General features: G+C 32.5%; 1 protein-coding gene across 1 annotated transcript; it reads right to left on the bottom strand.

The window, feature by feature from the left end:
- Positions 1-15,279: 15,279 nt before the first annotated feature.
- LOC114327103 (uncharacterized) lies at positions 15,280-17,488 on the bottom strand. The gene is made up of 2 exons (XM_028275606.2): positions 17,087-17,488; positions 15,280-16,076 (listed from the first exon to the last, which is right to left on the bottom strand). The coding sequence occupies exons 1-2, from the start codon at positions 17,217-17,219 to the stop codon at positions 15,361-15,363; spliced, it is 849 nt and encodes a 282-aa protein (XP_028131407.2). The 5' UTR covers positions 17,220-17,488; the 3' UTR covers positions 15,280-15,360.
- Between the last annotated feature and the right edge of the window lie 304 nt (positions 17,489-17,792).

A 17,792-nucleotide genomic window follows, 5' to 3' on the forward strand; every position in this document is an offset into this window, starting at 1 on the left:
TCAACGAATTTACTCGATCGATTCTAATTTGACCTTCGTATTCATCGTATTTAGAAGCGTGTTTTGTGAAATAATGCCGCTTTATATTGTACTCCTTGCAAACTGATATTTTTTCATGACATATGAGGCACAGTATGTTACCATTTTGTTCTATGACAAAAAAGGTGTCATTCCAACTGTTTTTAAATATTCGACATTCTTTGTCAACTTTGCGTTTTTTTTTCTGATGACATCATGTTCTGCAACAAACACAAATCAACACTGCAACACAAATGAACCAAGTCGCCAAAAGAATCTTCACTAAGTCCGTTATAATTGCTTGTATTGCCCTTAAGTATTCGCTGATCTTCGCTTTGTTTCCGAACTGGAACTGTATCTGCACGTTTACCGTTAGCCGTATTTATACGCGAGTATAAATTATAAAAGGTTTGTTCGTAGAACGATCAGCAACCGTTGCCAACCGTCAGACGCAAGCGCGTTCGTAGTCTACGAACTCGAACTGTTAACTGCGCAGCGCTAACTGTTAACTGCGCATGCGTCTGATGGTTGGCAACGGTTGCTGATCGATTGGATCGTACTACGAACAAACCTAAAGTTAAAAGGTACAGGTACAGAAGTTTCTCCTGTTTAAGGTTTTAATAGTAAATACTATTTTTAGTTTGGAATTATCTTCTATATCAAAATAAGCCACAATCCTTCACTATTAACTCATTCAGGTAGATACATTTTACCCCCAAAATCGTATTTATAAAAGCACAAAGGACTGGTCAGTGGTCATAAAAGTATTAGTAAATCCGTATCTGATATCTGCTGCCTGGCTCGCACGTGTTACAAGCTATTTAACCCTTAACTACAGACATCCCAATATTATCACGTAACTACAGACTCCCGGTATTTTTTACCGGTCATTATAAAATAGAGTCAAAATATAAAGTTAATAATAAAAAACAAAAACGTTTTGCATTATGTGTTTTTATGGAGTCTCTAGATATGGGAAAAATGGTAAAATGAGTGATTTTAATAATATAATACAAGATTTTTGAAGAATAATCTATTAAACTAGAATTTTGGTAACATTTTTGGTCTATTGAAACAAACGGCCATAAATGCCATGGACAAAAATTTAAACTTTTTTTTAACAAATAAACGTAACAGAATCACAAAGGAAATATAAAATAGCATCCACGAAAATTTTTACATCCATGAAAAAAAATCTGCAAGGGGTAAAATTGTAATAAAATTAAATGGCAATTCCATTTTTGCAAAGTGGCCTCAAAATTTTCATCTTCAAATTTAACCTTCATTGAAGGTCCAGGATGTCTTCCACAGTCAATTTCTTTACTTTTTCCCCAAAAACACAAAAAAATAATGTAAACATTTCAGATTTACAAATATAGTACTCATATAAAAATACTCCCTTAACACAGACATCCGGTAATTTTTACCGGTTAAGATTTTTGATGTGTACCAGAAAAGAAAATATTGACAATACACAATACACGCTTTGATTAGTATTGTTCTACAATCTGCCCGAGAGGTACAGAGACACATGAACTTGTAAGTTGTGAGGTTACCACGAAATCCACATTTTGGGAATGCCCGCCGGTAAAAAATACCGGATGTCTGTAGTTAAGGGTTAAGTAAAGTGATTCAAAAATTCTTGAAAATTAACCAAACTCTGTTGCCAAATCTATCCGCTAAAGAAATTTTGTAATACTTTTGTTTTTGCGGTAGAAAAAAGGAGATTTCGGTAGAACGGTAGATTTTACAGGTTTTCGGATATTTCAGGTAGATCTACCGAAAAATCGGTAGCTGTGGCATCACTGGATGTGCGTGAGCTCTGTGGCTCTGCGTGGGTGTGGGTTCGGTGAGAAGGGACTCGCGGGCCGGATGAAGGGCCTACGCGGGCCGCATTGTGGCCCGGGGGCCGTATGTTGGACAGGCCTGCACTAGATGGACCGACGATATAAAAAGAGTATCGACAAACTTTCGCGAGTAGAGACAGTTTCGCCATGTTAATCGCCAACGTCAAGGGGACTTTAAAGGGCACGTTAAGAAGAAGAAGCGACAAACTCGATACAAGCGGCCCAGTGTAGAGAACACTGGAAAGAACTGAGTTAGGCCTATGTTCAGCAGTGGACGCGATTGACTGATTGATGATGATGACTAAAGCTCGGATTTATAGGCAACAAAAATTGAAGAAAAAGGCGCCTATATAGGCAAAGATTTTTATTAAAAATGCAGGAATATTAACAATTAGGCAAAATATAGGCAATAAAGGAATATAACTTATTATTTATAACCACTTAAAACTTTATCATTAATAGAAACAACTAAATGTTTTTCAATATTTTCGGTCTTAAAACTATGTCTTCGATCACTTAAAATTAATTTGTACATTGAAAACGAACGTTCGACATCGACAGATGTAATTGGAGCATATTTCAGAGCGGATAACAAATCTGGCATAATTTGTAATTCCTCGGAAAATGTCCCATTCAAAACTTTAGCAACATTAGATAAAAACGAAAAACCTTCATTCTTGTCGAAAACATATTTCATTTTTTTTTTAAATTAATTGACCGTTACTTCCAGGTGCCGATTTAATTTTCGTCTTTAAATTCTATTAATTTTACTGACTCACATAAATTTATCTCTTGATTTTCTAATAAGGTTATTGTGGTCACTATTAATTTATAATTGCCATTGATATAAGCGAGTTCCTGTTTCAATTTGGGATTTTTTAATATTTTTTTTGCTTCTCGAATGGCTTGGGAAATATCATCATCAAATTCTGACATAACTAATTCTATTTCATTGCAGTGTTCAAAGTAAAAAAAAAAACTGCTTCGAGCCAGGTTCCCCACCTTGTAATTACTGGTTTAGGTGGCAAAGGGACACCGGGAAGTCTTTCTTTATATATTTGCACCCTCAACGGAGCCACTACAAAACCTTTTTTCATAAAATTTATAAAATTATTTACCAACGAAAACAGATTTCTTATTTCTTCAGCAATTCTATTTATCCCGTGGGCTACACAAGTGCAATGAATTAAATTAGGATAAAAAATCTTTAAATTAACAGCAGCTTTTAACATATATGCCGCAACATCTGAAAGCATTAAAACTATTTTATTCACTGGTATAGGGTTGGGTAAAGAGAGGTTTGTTAAACTATCTTGTATAAATCGACTTATTTTTAAATTGTTTGTTTTTTCCAATTCTTTAACGGCAACTAAATAAGGTTTTCTCTCAAAGTTTTCGTTCAAAATTCCAATCATTAAATTAGCTATATACCTGCCGCATACATCTGTCGCTTCATTCACGATAATATACAAAAAATTGCCCTCTAACTCCCGCTTAATTTTTGAAATACATTCCACATAACATTTTTCCACAGTATGTTTTCTCAATGTACTCTCGTCCGGTAAGGATTTATTAAGATATTTTTCGAAAAAGCATTTAAAACTAGGGTTATTAACTTTATATAGAGGAATGTTGGATGCAATCATCATCCGGCATAAATCAAATTTAAATGCGTCTTCCTCCTTTTTTTTTGAACTGCTTAAACTATCCCGCAGAGATATTTGGGCTAACTTAGAGGAATTTAATTTTTCCAAATTACGTTTATGAAATGGGGTTCCACAATGCTGGTCAATAAAGTACTTTTTTCTACTTGAAATCTGAGAATTTAAAAAAAAAATAATTAGAATTCTAAAACCGCTTTAGAATTTAGTTATGTTGTGGGACGAGAAAAAAAATAAAACTTACCGATTTGCCGCGTGGTTTACAAAATGCTCCATCTCCTTCTAGAGAAAGTTCCGAATAAGGTGCGATCCATAGCCTTAATTTAGATGTCATCTTTTCACACAAATGTCTAAAACGTTTTAAAACGTGTTCTTTGCTTTTCGGTATACGCAACAAATCTAAACTAGGATATAGCAATTTGTTACTAAACTCTGATACAGTAACCGACTGTGTACAACTAATAATAAACTAATAAAGGTTAGGGATTTCCAAATAGTTAACCCTCAAGTCTCGATCAGGTACATTTTCCTAGAAATCTGTTATATAAACAAACCATTGATATTTTATTATTGACAAAGAATGGTTTGGTAATAGAATAATATCATGGGTAGTACCATGAAATTTTAAAAAAGGCACAAATAGGCGGAATTTACGAAAAAAGGCAAAAAGTGCAAAAACCAATTATAATAGGCAAAATAGGCAAAAAAGGCATTTTGCCTATAATCCAAGCTTTAATGATGACCAAATATACCTGCGAGGCCTGGGCATTAAATAAGAAGAGAAATCATAATCTGAAAAGGTGGGAAAGGAAAATATTCAAACGCCTATTCTGAAGACGGAAGATAGAAGACGGGAGGAAGAGAAGAACCAACAACTAATTAATAGCTTTGTACAATGAACCTCCTATCGTCAGGTTCATCAAGCCACAAAGAGTCAGATGGTTGGGACATGTAAAAAGAATGACAGAAAACAGAATAGTTATAAACTAGTTATAACCAGACAACTAATCGGTCCCAAAAGAAGAGGTAGACCGAGAATGAGGTGGAGGAAGATCTTAAACACATGAATGTGAGGGACTGAAAAAGAAAAGCACAAACCAAAAGTGAATGGAGAAATATTGTTCATCAGGTCCTGCAGAGTAGTTAATAATTTTTTATATACTTAAGATTGAGTTTTGTTTAAAATAATTGTAACTATTTAATCGTATGATTATGTTTCAAAATAATAAAAAACGTCTTAACGACCTATTGTGCGAATAAATAAAAAATGAAAAATACTAGATCCTTTGTAAAATGTGCATTTAAAAGTTCCTACATAAGGGACTACATCACATAACAGAACGTTTTCTGATTAAAAAATTCATCATCAGTTTTAAAAAAGCCCTAAAATAGGCAAAACGTGATTAATTAAGGAAAACGTGATTTGAAATCACGACAAGAGCAAAACGACGCATGTAGAGAGACCACGTAGATCGAATGAACCCTAAAAGTATGGCGCAATGGGCGAAGACACAGAAGACCAACACCAAGCGACCTATAGGAAGACACAAAAAACGATGGTAGGAGAGCTGGAGCTCTTGTAACGTGTAGTTTTTCTAAAGACGACAGACTCAGTAAAACACAAGTTAAAAACAAAGTAAATATATTAAAGATAATTATATACAGTTTAAAACAAATAAAATAAAATATAATTCCATCTTCTGCAAAGGAAAAACAATATTAAATTTTATTACAGTCATTCGATCATAATAGCAACATTAACATAATACGATAAACCATATATACAATAACAATCCCGCTACGTTAAATCAACATAGCCCTATATTCCGATCCGAAGATCATTCCTCGCTACTACCGCCTACTGCGATGATGATCGTGGCAAGACCCCACGTCACTACGGTGGCGTCTACCTAGGCGTAGTTCCACCTCACAAACGGTGCATCTTTGCCAAGCCAGCTAAAGCTCGTTCAATACGCGAGCAGTAGCTGTTGAGTCATGGAAAGTTCAATACGCTACCCACGACTCATCTTCTCATTCACCTGGTTTGCCTTAAATATGCTCTCGCTGCCACTACTCCTTCGATTTCCCCCAGCGGTGCTATGAAGAAGGAATGCGCAAACACTGACACTCCCTCGGTCGTCTATGGTATTGCAGCTCATAGCTTGCCGAGGTATCATATCGTTACACTCTGGATCGCAGCAGAGGCTGTAACAGAAGAAACAGGACATAGTCCTATTATAAGAAGAAGAAGAAGAAAAAAGAAGAAGAAGAACAAGAAGAACAAGAAGAAAAAGAAGAAGCAGAAGAGGAAGAAGAAGAAGTGATTTAAAATATTGACTAAGATTAAAAATGCAAGAGGTCAGACTTACAATAGTGTGCATGCCTGAGCCACCAAAATGTTTTGGATAAAAACCCTTTATCCCGGGAGCAGTCGCGCCGTGAGAAAAAATCTCACATTTTATCCTTTTCCGTGATAACTTGATAAAAAATTTTGCAACATTGCTTTCCACTTGTAGGTGCCTCGAGGAGGATCGTAGTAATGCGTGGAAATTTTTATTTGTGGAATTTGTGGCTTTGGTGAGAACCAATTAGCTTTAAAATTGTTGAAAAAGATATTTATAACAAAACAAGTAAATAAAAATATTATAAAATAGAAATTTTAAATCCGATTTTAAATTTGTATTGTTACATTTCTTCTCTACGCGCGACTACTTACGTGACAAAAGTGAGCGCGACTGTTAAATGTTGAAAAATATTATAATGTACTACATGCTGTTGTTAAAATTTTGTGAAGTTGCAAAAATTCTTGGATATTACCCAGGGCAACACAGGCCTCTTCCCACGTGGTTGCAATGTAATTCAATCTTTAGAGGATTGAATTAGAGGTCTGTGTTGCCCTGGTTAATATCCAGGAATATTAGCCTAATAAAATAAAAAAAAAAGTTAAAATGTAATTTCGTACAGGTTAAAACAAATTTTATATCAAAGTTTAGGTGGGTACAAAAGATATTTTCAAGAAAGTATCCAAATCATACAAGGGGATCATTGTTTAAAAAATTAAAAAGGGGTCATTTTTGCAAAAAATATACTTTTTTAACTGCTGAGGTAATTCACTTAATAATGAAGGTCTATGGGATTTTTTTCTGCAAAGTTGAAGGGTAAATCTTTCACATAAGACTTACTAAATTAAATTTGACCCCTTATTTATTTAAATAATTGTACATAAAACTTTAAAAACAAATTTGCAAAAAATTATTTTTAGCGTTTTAAATAAGCACTATAAAATAACTTATTTTACAGACTAAGTTGCGCTATGTTATCAGCATTAAGCAAAAAAAAATTGGTCCAAAAATATTTAACATTTTTTGAGATATTGAATTTGATTATTAAATGTTACTATATTTTAAATTGCAAAAACGCGGTTGTTGCCAAAGAAATATTCGCCTTCTTAAGATGTCATTATTTTTATTTTTATGTATGTTTTCGATAAATGTATTGATTAATTCAAATTTCAATTAAACTCCCCCCTTAAATGGCATTTGAAAATTATTAAAATTTCTTATAATTTGTTTTTTAATAACGTCGCGGGGATTAAGTATTTTGAAATGTCGTTTCGATAATTAAGTTCCTGGGAATTTTTTACTAATTAACAAAAAATTTTTTGTCGTTCTTTCTTCTTCTTTTTTTTTTTCTTGGAGTTACATTACTACGGGACCTTTTAGGGTTAAATTTTATTAAGAATATCGAATTTCTGAGTTGTAGATTCTAGACTTAAAAATATTAAGATTTAAATAAAATCTCTTAAATAAAATGTGGCTACTTACTGAGTTACAGGGTGTTTTATTTAAAAATTTAAAAATAATTTTTACCAAGTACTTTAAAACTATTTGACGTATCCTTATCATACTTGGCAGAAAGTGTGGCTATTATACACCCTACCAAATTGTGATTAATAAACGTTTCTAGCTAGTGCCAGAGGCGTACGACAAGGGATAGTGAATGATTGACCCTTCCCAAATTCTACGCCACTGAGTGAATTACTATTTTAGCGAAATTTTTCGATTCTCCAATACTTTGTATGTAAATAACTTTATTGGTATTGATAAAAGCCATCAGTTTGAGAGATATTGGAAGTTTAAAATGAATGAATGAATGAATCAAAATAACTATGCCGTTTCATTTTTAACGTCCAATATCTCGAAAACTAATGACTTAATCGCTACCAGTAAAGAGTATATTATTTACATAGAAAGTATTGGAGAATCGAAAAATTTCGCTAAAATAGTAATTTCCTCAGTGGCGTAGAATTTGGGAAGGGTCAACCATTAACTATCCCCTGTCGTACGCCTCTGGTAGTAGCTAGAAATTTTTATTTATCACAATTTAGTAGACTATACATATACTTTTTGCCAAGTATGATAAGGATACGTCAAATAGTTTGAAAGTAATTGGTAAAAATAATTTTTTAATTTTTAAATAAAACACCCTGTAACTCAGTAAGTAGCCACATTTTATTTAAGTGATTTTAGACCAATCTTAATATTTTTATGTCTAGAATCTACAACTTAGAGATTCGACATTATTGATAAAACTTAGCCCTAAAAGGGCCAGTAATAATATAACTCCAAGAAAAAAAAAAGAAGAGGAAAAAAAGACAAAAAAAATTTGTTAATTAGTGAAAAATTCCAAGAAGGAACCCAATTATCGAAACGGCATTTCAAAATATTTAATCCCCGCGACGTTATTAAAAAAACAAATTATAAACAAATTTGAATAATTTTCAAATACCATTTTAGGGGAAAGTTTAATTGAAATTTGAATTTATCAATACATTTATCAAAAATATACATAAAAATAAAAATAATAAGATTTAATACAGGTGAATATTTCTTTGGAAACAACCGCGTTTTTGCAATAGAAAATAGAGTAACATTTAATACACAAATTCAATATCTCAAAAAATATTAAATATTTTTGGACGAATTTTTTTTGCTTAATACTGATAACATAGTGCAACTTAGTCTGTAGAATAAGATATTTTATAGTGCTTATTTAAAACGCTAAAAATAATTTTTTCAAAATTTGTTTTTAAAGTTTTATATACAATTATTTAAATAAATAGGGGGTAAAATTTAATTTAGTAAGACTTATGTGAAAGACTTACCCTTCAACTTGGCAAAAAAAAATCCCATAGACCTTCACTGGTAATTGAATGACCTCAGCAGCTAAAAAAATAAGTTTTTTGCAAAAATGACCCCTTTTTAATTATTTAAACAATGATCCCCTTGTATGATTTGGATACTTTCTTGAAAATATCTTTTGTACCCACCCAAACTTTGATATAAAATTTGTTTCAACCTGTACGAATTTACATTTTGATTTACATGTAGTGTAATTTTATTTTACTAGACTATATTTGCAACATCAGAAAATTTCAACAACAATATGTAGTAAATTATAATACTTTCCAACATTTAAAAAGTTTTTACCAAAAACATTTTGGATGCACACTATTGTAAGTATGACGTCTTGCATTTTTAACCTTGGTCAACATTTCAAATACCGTGTTTCTTAATTAATCAAATTATACTTATTTTAGGGCTTTTTTTCTTTAACACTGATGGTGGATTTTTTAATCCGGAAACGTTCTGTTATGTGATGTAAGCCCTTATTTAGGGACTTCTAAATATACCTTTTAGAAAGGATCGAGTATTTTTAGTGATTTATGATATACAGCCAGCTACAGGAATTTTATTTTCCTCGTGGATTTAAATAAAAAATGTTTGACTTCAAATTTTTAATAGTGTATCAATACGTACGCTGCTTAATAAAGCCAAACTAATTGTTCATCATCCCCAGAATTAATCAAATTCCGATCACGAGCGGGTGCTTTCGAAAGATTTCCCTTGTTACTGGTTATATTGTTATCGTTCTTTTATTTACTGATCTGGAATAACTTGCTCCTGTAATTCAATTTTAAATTAAGTGCGCTCTACCTTGACCGCAGATGTTTTAAATCATTTCTGTGCGGATAGGTATTCCTGGATATGTATGCCAGCAGGTCTATACTCCTCAATGGAACACCTATTGAATACGGAATACGGTCAATTCTCCCTAAAAAATATATTGGATTGTGAACTGTTTGTGACCTAAGAATATTTATGGCCTTTTCTATTGACGTGTAAAGTTAAGTTGGGATAAGTTATATTGAAGTATGACTTATTTGGAGAATTGAATACGAGGGTTATTATTGTGAAGGCCATTTCGGTGAAACAAAATTATATATTAATATAAAATGTCAAGTTTAGTATGTAATAAAATAACAATATATCTAAAAATTACATTTTATAATTTGTAATATATAATATCACGTATAATATTTACAGAAATAAAACGTAAAAATAGTATTCTTTCTTCTTTTTTCTCATAATAATTAGTGATTTTAAATTCGTCGGATGTTTGTTTCGGCCTCTTATCCATTTCGTCCATGAACTTCTAATAGTGGCCAGGTTCCTCATATCTCTTAGAGTCATGCCTCTATATGGTCACCCATGTCTTCCTCGGTCTTCGCTTTTTTCTTTTGTTTCCCACTTTGGTTTCTTGCATCTTCTTTGTTAGTCTCGTTTGCTCCATTTGCTCTATGTGCCCACCACCAGTTTATTTGTTTGTTCTATATCTTCCTCATTATCGGTTCTGCTCCAGCTCTCTCCTTATATCTGCATTTCTAAATTTTTCAAATTTCGTTATTCCAGATATTCTGCCCTGCTAGGCCCAAAGGCGGTAACTAACATTTGACAAAATGGTGGCAAAATCGATTTCAAAATTGAATGCTAACATTTTGGCCCGTTATGGATTTATGGACTAGCTAATAGTTTTTATGCATGGATATATGCCCCAGTTTACTAAGGGAACCGTTAATTATATTTTAAAACAAAGTTTTATATAAAAAGAGGTAGATACCGCTAAAACGTTTTATCAAAACTTACTATAAAACTAAGCCTATTAGCGGTATGTGGTTTACAGTTGTTATTGATATGAAATAAAAAGGTTTTCTGTGTATTCCAGTTTATTAAATTGAAAGAATTAAAGTACTATTAAATGTTATTATTTTGTTGAGCCACAATATGACAACAACAAATTGACAATATTTAGTTGTCGTTATATCTGTTTTCTTTCAAGAGTCAATAAATATATATTAGTTCATTAATATTAATGTTATATTTACGATTCAATATAGACGATTTAATAAACAATCGAACACCATACCTTGTGTCCGGTACATACACAAAACCTATTTAGTATTACAATGGTATTACCTCATAATTATCATTTTTTATAAAATCTTTTATAGTGCGTCTAATAATTTGGGCAGAACTGTACTTATACAACGAAAAACCAGAATCCGTTCAGATTGTTATAGCTGTTTAAACATCTGCGTTTTAAAGAATTCTTCAACTGTAAATGTGATTGTAAACCATACTTTTGACTTTGTCTTCTCAGATATTTTTATTTTGTTTCTTGCAAACAAATTTTTGGATCATTATCCAGGTACCTGACGTATTCTTAGAAAATTTATAAAGGAATAAAACCAGCATTTTTGTATAAAACTTATATAAAGGATTCTCAAAAGATTAGGTAAAGATATCCCAAATCTACAATCCCGTATTGAAACAATGATAATAGCTTGTATTGAAACGAAAAGAAATGCAATCAATGGGTTGCATTGATTTAGTTGTTGCAACCTAACAAAGGGTTTAAACATACATATAAATCATCAAGTTGGCGCAGATTCATATTGTTTAGGACAACATAAATGGTTAATTCTTGAAATATTATAAACAAAAATGAAAATATATTTCAATAGATATAATAATCTCGAAAAGTTCTTACCATCCTCGCTAATTATTTCTTTTACTAACACAACTCTTTTAACTAACACAATAATTTAACCTTGTAAAGTTAGGCCGAATTTACTTTGTAATACTAAGGCGATTTGGCGGTTTCTAAATGTAGACGTAGAATTCTTGAAAGTAGATTAGCGGTACGTGCAAAATTCTAAGGTATATGGACGGCAACTGTAGCAGATACCGTCAAAACGCCATAGTATTTAACATTTGCCGCCAAATTTCTTAGTATTTTAACTGAAAAGTGTAGATACCGCTCTAACAAAATTGCAATTTTATTTAAAATATAATGCTTCTACAACTCCAAAGACTTTATAAATATATACTAAATACCCTATTCTACCTAAAAATACAAAAATCTTATTTTCGATAAAAAATCAGATCCCGCCTTTGGGCTTAGCACGGCAGTATTCTTCTCATGTATTTCATCTTGGTCGCGTATAACATTGATTCATGTTTCTTTTGCACAGTCAATGTATCCGCCCCCTATGTCATTATCGGATTAAATATGCTGTTATAATTTACTCTGAGTTTAGTTTTGTTATCTATTTCTGATTTCCCAAAAATTGCATTATTTAATGAGTAATAAACGTTAGTAGCCTTCTTCAGTTTATTACTTATTGCCATGTCTGTTTTCCAATCATATGAGGCCCTTAGAATACAAGGAGTATAAGTGAGAATTTTAGAAAATCAGATTGTAAATACAAAAATGGACTCCCAAACACTTATAAATAACAATATGGTGGCTTCAAACTTTCTACACAAACTAACAATAAAATGATCAAAAATGACATGTCATTGAAAACATGCAAAGTAGTTCCTACCTAAATTTTTTAAATTTGTCTAGAACTTTGAACATTGTTTTCTCAAAACTTGTCACTTATACCCCTTGCGTTCTAAAGGCCTCATATGCTATTATATTTTCCAAATATTCAAAAGTAGGTAGCTACTGGTTCTATTACTTGTTCTATTACTTTTAGGTATATTGGTATTCGTTTTTTTTTTCTCATCACCTCATTATCAAACGTTTTGTTTTATTGAGATTCATTTCCACTTTTAAGTTCTGTATCTCTTTTTGCCAAATGTGTATTAGTTTTTCGCAGAGGAATATTATGTTTTAAATCATTTCTGTGCGGATAGGTACTCCTTGATAGGTATGTCAGCAGGTCTATACTGCTCAATGGAACACCTGTTGAATACGGAATGGTCAATTATCCCTAAAAAATATATTGAATTGTGAACTGTTTGTGATCTAAGAATATTTATGGCCTTTTCTATTAACGTGTAAAGTTAAGTTGGAATAAGTTATATTGGGGTATGACTTATTTGGAGAACTGAAAACGAGGGTTATTTTGAAGATAATGCATATCGGTGAAATAAAAATTTAAAATATTTAATCTTAGTTGTCAAGAAGTCACTGATAGTATGTAATTAAAAACAATAACTCTATAAATTACATTTTATATTTTGCAATATATGTATCACGCATAATACATTATGCGGTACAATAAACAGTACTGAAATGAATATTGAAATTAATGTTGTTCTGAAGCTATTTCCTTGTGGCATTTTTATAATTACGTATTTTTTATGGGAAATAAGCCACAATTTTACTAAAAAATGAATTTATTAACGTTTCGAAGCCCAAATCAGGTTTCGTTGTCAAAATACAAAATACTATTAAAATAAAATAAACATGTTGTTGCTAAGTAAAAAAATTCTTCTAATAATTTATTTAATCTGACTCATTTATATTGGCAATTCAGACGTATATTATACATTTTAAAGTAGAAGACTTTAAAATTATATCGCCAATATTTATGAGTTGCGTTCCTGGGACGACTTTACTAAAAGATAGTTCATTCGATTACATGAAATCAATCCCAACTCAAGAATATCCGTCGTAAAAAAATCATAGCATGTGATCTGTCTTTAAAAAGACAACCAAATGCAACGATGACAGTAAAATATATATAAAAATATATATATAAAAGATAGTATCACGAGGTTTTTTCCTGGTTTTCCCTCGTGATTTACTATGGAATCTCTAACGCGAGAATTTTACTGTCATCGTTGCATTTGGTTGTCTTTTTAAAGACAGATCACATGCTATGACTTTTTTACGACGGATATTCTTGAGTTGGGATTGATTTCATGTAATCGAATGAACTATCTTTTAGTAAAGTCGTCCCAGGAACGCAACTCATAAGAATTGGCGATATCATTTTAAAGTCTTCTACTTTAAAATGTATAATATACGTCTGAATTGCCAATATAAATGAGTCAGATTAAATAAATTATTAGAAGAATTTTTTTACTTAGCAACAACATGTTTATTTTATTTTAATAGTATTTTGTATTTTGACAACGAAACCTGATTTGGGCTTCGAAACGTTAATAAATTCATTTTTTAGTAAAATTGTGGCTTATTTCCCATAAAAAATACGTAATTGAAATTAATGTTTATTATTATTTATATATTACAATTTAGTATACACGATATAGTTTTGCAAATATAATTTTCGATGACGTTCCCGATAAAACACATGTTCAAGATGCCCTCCCTTCAGTTTCAATCCTTTTTCTTAGCGTTCACGAAGATTCTCAATCATGTCTGTGAACTAAGGCTGTTAAATAGCACGAAAAAATCTCGAATTTTAGTCCGCATTTCCGGAATGTCAGACGATGGATCGTACGAAAAAAGCCTCCTTCAGCATTCCCCATATGTACGCATCAGGTGGCGTTAGGTCTGGTGATTTCGATGGGTATGGAAAATTACTGCCATGCGAAATAACACTACGCGACTCCCAAAATGATTGCGAAACGCGCTCGAAGAGACACCCTGGTCGTGTAGCAGGTTGCTCCGTCCTGCTTAAACCGTTGTTGATTAAGTATTGGGTTGCTGGCACGACAAGATCGCTGAACATCATGTAGAAATGTTCTCTTTAGCGCTCCTGATTAATAGTTAACGGTGCGGCGTTTCATCGTTTGCTTCAATGAAATACGGGTCCAAATAAAAAGCATGTAATATTATCACGACATTCACATTGTTAAGCGGAGAACACATCTAAGCGACTACGATCGCGATCGCGTCCACGATCGCGATGGCGATCTCGGTTTCTGTAGACAGCGAACACATCGGCGCGATAGCGACCTGCGATTTCATTAGTATAAAATTATTCAATAATACAGTTGGAAATATGTTATAGTACATACAATGTGCGATTTACAAGAAGAAGAAGCATTGCTTGTTGCAGTATTGTTGGATGAAGAAAGGCAATTCAATCAAGAAATTTAATTAAAGGTATAGGGCTTTCCAACGACTCTCATTTGTTTCGAGCTTCTATCATATGTCGTATATTAATATTATACACGGATTATACGTCATATGACAGAAGCTCGGAACAAATGAGAATCGTTGAAAAGTCCTATCCGAGGGCGTTCTATTTTTTCCATTTAAATATGCAGTTATTTAGGTAGTTTATTTTGCAGAAAAAGAAGAGATGTTTGGGTACATGATATTAACCTGAAGCGGAAGCAACAAGGAGAATTTCATAAATTGTACCCGGAACTTCGCAAAGATGAGAACCGTTTCTATACATATTACAAAATGAATTTTGAAAGTTTTGATGAAATTTTAGATCTGATAAAAAATGACATCACCAAACAACAAACAAATTTTAGGGAACCAGTTGATGCCACAGAACGACTAGCTGTTACTTTAAGGTACTACAAAATTCTGCATGCTTTTTCGTTGCAAATCAATGTTATAGAGTATAATATAGAGTATCAATGGTTAATAATATATAGATAGTAAGCATATTTTGTATTTATTCATACAAAGTACGTTAAACAAATGATCCGAATATATCAAATCTAGAAGGAGAGAAAATAATTTTTACAAGAAAACTTATATAAAAATAAAGATATTTATATTTTTGTAATTCTGCGAGAAAAATTCTCATACGATTGTGCAGAAGAATGGCTGTTACTAGAATCATCTTGTCTTTCATTGTAAACATGCTGTTCATCGTCTGGTGAATGAAGAGGTAAATTGGAGGATAAAGGAGATGAGCTGAAGGAATTACTTGTTCCTGGTCGCATTTCTGCTTGCTGAGATAACTCCTCTTCCATTATTAATTTAGCTATCTGATATGTGATGAGCGTCTGACGTTGTGGTGATAGTTTTTTAACGCTCGCTGCGTAACCCCGAAATACTAGATCTATTTCGTCAGCACTTTCCTCACAATTACTGTGCCGTTTATTTAAAAAAGATATAACTTTATCAACTGAAGAGTATTGAATGTCTTGCGAAAGTTTTCTTTTGGTACGTAACTTTTCTATTTTTTTGTCTTGCTCATGGATCATCTCAATCGATAAGTTTTCTTCCGTTAGAGAAGCCCCGTTCTGCGTAGTGACTTCTTCACTAAGTAGTTCCAGTGATTCTGAAAGCCCAGGATCTGAGATATTGGACTCTGTTTGAGCAAACTGCAGGAAGGGTCGGAAAGCTTCCATATGTTGTGCCCAAGGCCAGGATTTGTAGCGGGTAGTAGTCTTCGCCTGCTGTCCAGTTCTAGTCTTTTCAGAACGGAGGTATTTTGCATAGCAGTCTCTCAAATTCTTCCAGCGTTTCTTCAGATCTTCACCTGTAAAAAATTAAAATAGGTGATTAATTGAAAATATCCTTCGGTAGTAAATTTGAAAAAATTTTGATAAACAAAAACGTGATAGAATTAAAAAAATTATTTTTGTTTTAGATTTTTAGCTACCGGTGATTCATACAAAACGTTTGGGCACGGCTTTCGGTTAGGATTTTCAACCGTTGCAACTATTGTGGATGAAACATCTGAAGCTATATGGAACCGGTTACAACCGATTTATATGCCAGAGCTAACAGAAAAAATATGGGAAAAATCAATCCTAGGCTTCAAAAATTTATGGCAGTTCCCCAATTGTTTAGGAAGCATAGATGGTAAACACGTGACCATCAGATGTCCCCAGAAGAGTGGATAAATTTACTTTTCCTATTTAAAAAAATTTTCCATAGTTCTTATGGCAAATGTTGACCCAGAATATAAATTTATTTGTATAGATGTAGGTGGTTATGGTAAAAATAGTGGCGGTGGTATTTTTGAGACATCGGCTATGGGCAGAAAATTTGCAAATGAAACCATGAATATAACACCCAACAGACCATTAGCTGATGAAAATGAAGAGATTCCATGTGTATTAATTGGCGATAAAGCTTTTACACTAAGCCCTTACTTAATGAGGCCATTTCCTTATAGACAGGCACGAAATGACAACAGCAAAGAGAGATTTAATTATCATCTATGAAGAGCCCGACGCGTAGTGGAAAATGCCTTTGGAATATTGGCACATAAATGGCGTCTATTTTTTAGACCACTAGAAGTTAAAGTTCAAACAGCCACAAAACTTGTGAAGGCAGCATGCGTATTGCACAATTTGCTGCGCACAAGAAACACTGACGAGCAATTTTTGCATTTATAAGAAAACTCTAATATTCCTTTACCAGTAGTTGATAATTTGGCGGTTGACGGAAGAAGAGCAGTAAACGAAGCTTTTGAAATACGTGAAAAATTCGTTACTTATTTTAGTAATTTATAATTCCAAACAAATAAAAAACAGTACTTACCTTTTATATTTAATTCATTTCCAATCTGATCCCAAATTTTATTTTTAATACGCACGTTCTTATAATCTGGGTGGGACATGTCGAAAAATATATCATGTTTTTTTACAATTTCAATAAGTTTTTCGATATCCATTTTATTTGAAACGTTGCACCACTGCTGAGTTCTGAACGTTAACTAATTATATCGCCGCGATTGCCGTCAGAACGCTGCACAAATTCCTTTGATCGCCAACAGGTCGCGACAAGTATGTGCGGATCCACTTGATTGTTTGAGACGAGTCGTATCGCGATCGCGATCGTGAACGCCATCGCGTCGAGATCGCGTTGGTATGTTCTCCGCTTTATAGTGACGTTCGGAAACCACTCAGTACGTTTCAACGCATGACACAATAAAATTTAACGCACTCTCATTCCACTACTGTTTATTTTGCCGCATATCGTATTTGCAAAAATAAAATGTAAACATCGTATTTATAAAAATAAAAATTACAAAAATAATACAATTACAAACGCTTCTGATAATTAATTTAAATAAAGATGCTCATGTCAGACATGAAATAAAACAATGAAGAAACACAAACGCGTGCCAATTTAATGAATGTTTCACATCAAGAAAAATAGACAGTATTTATAATCAAGTAACCTTAATTTTCAACAAAAATGTTATTGCGCTATATTGTTTGGAGAAATAAAAAATTTTAAGATC

This window comes from Diabrotica virgifera, chromosome 6 (assembly GCF_917563875.1).
Source record: "Diabrotica virgifera virgifera chromosome 6, PGI_DIABVI_V3a".
In the NCBI taxonomy this organism is placed as follows: domain Eukaryota; kingdom Metazoa; phylum Arthropoda; class Insecta; order Coleoptera; family Chrysomelidae; genus Diabrotica; species Diabrotica virgifera.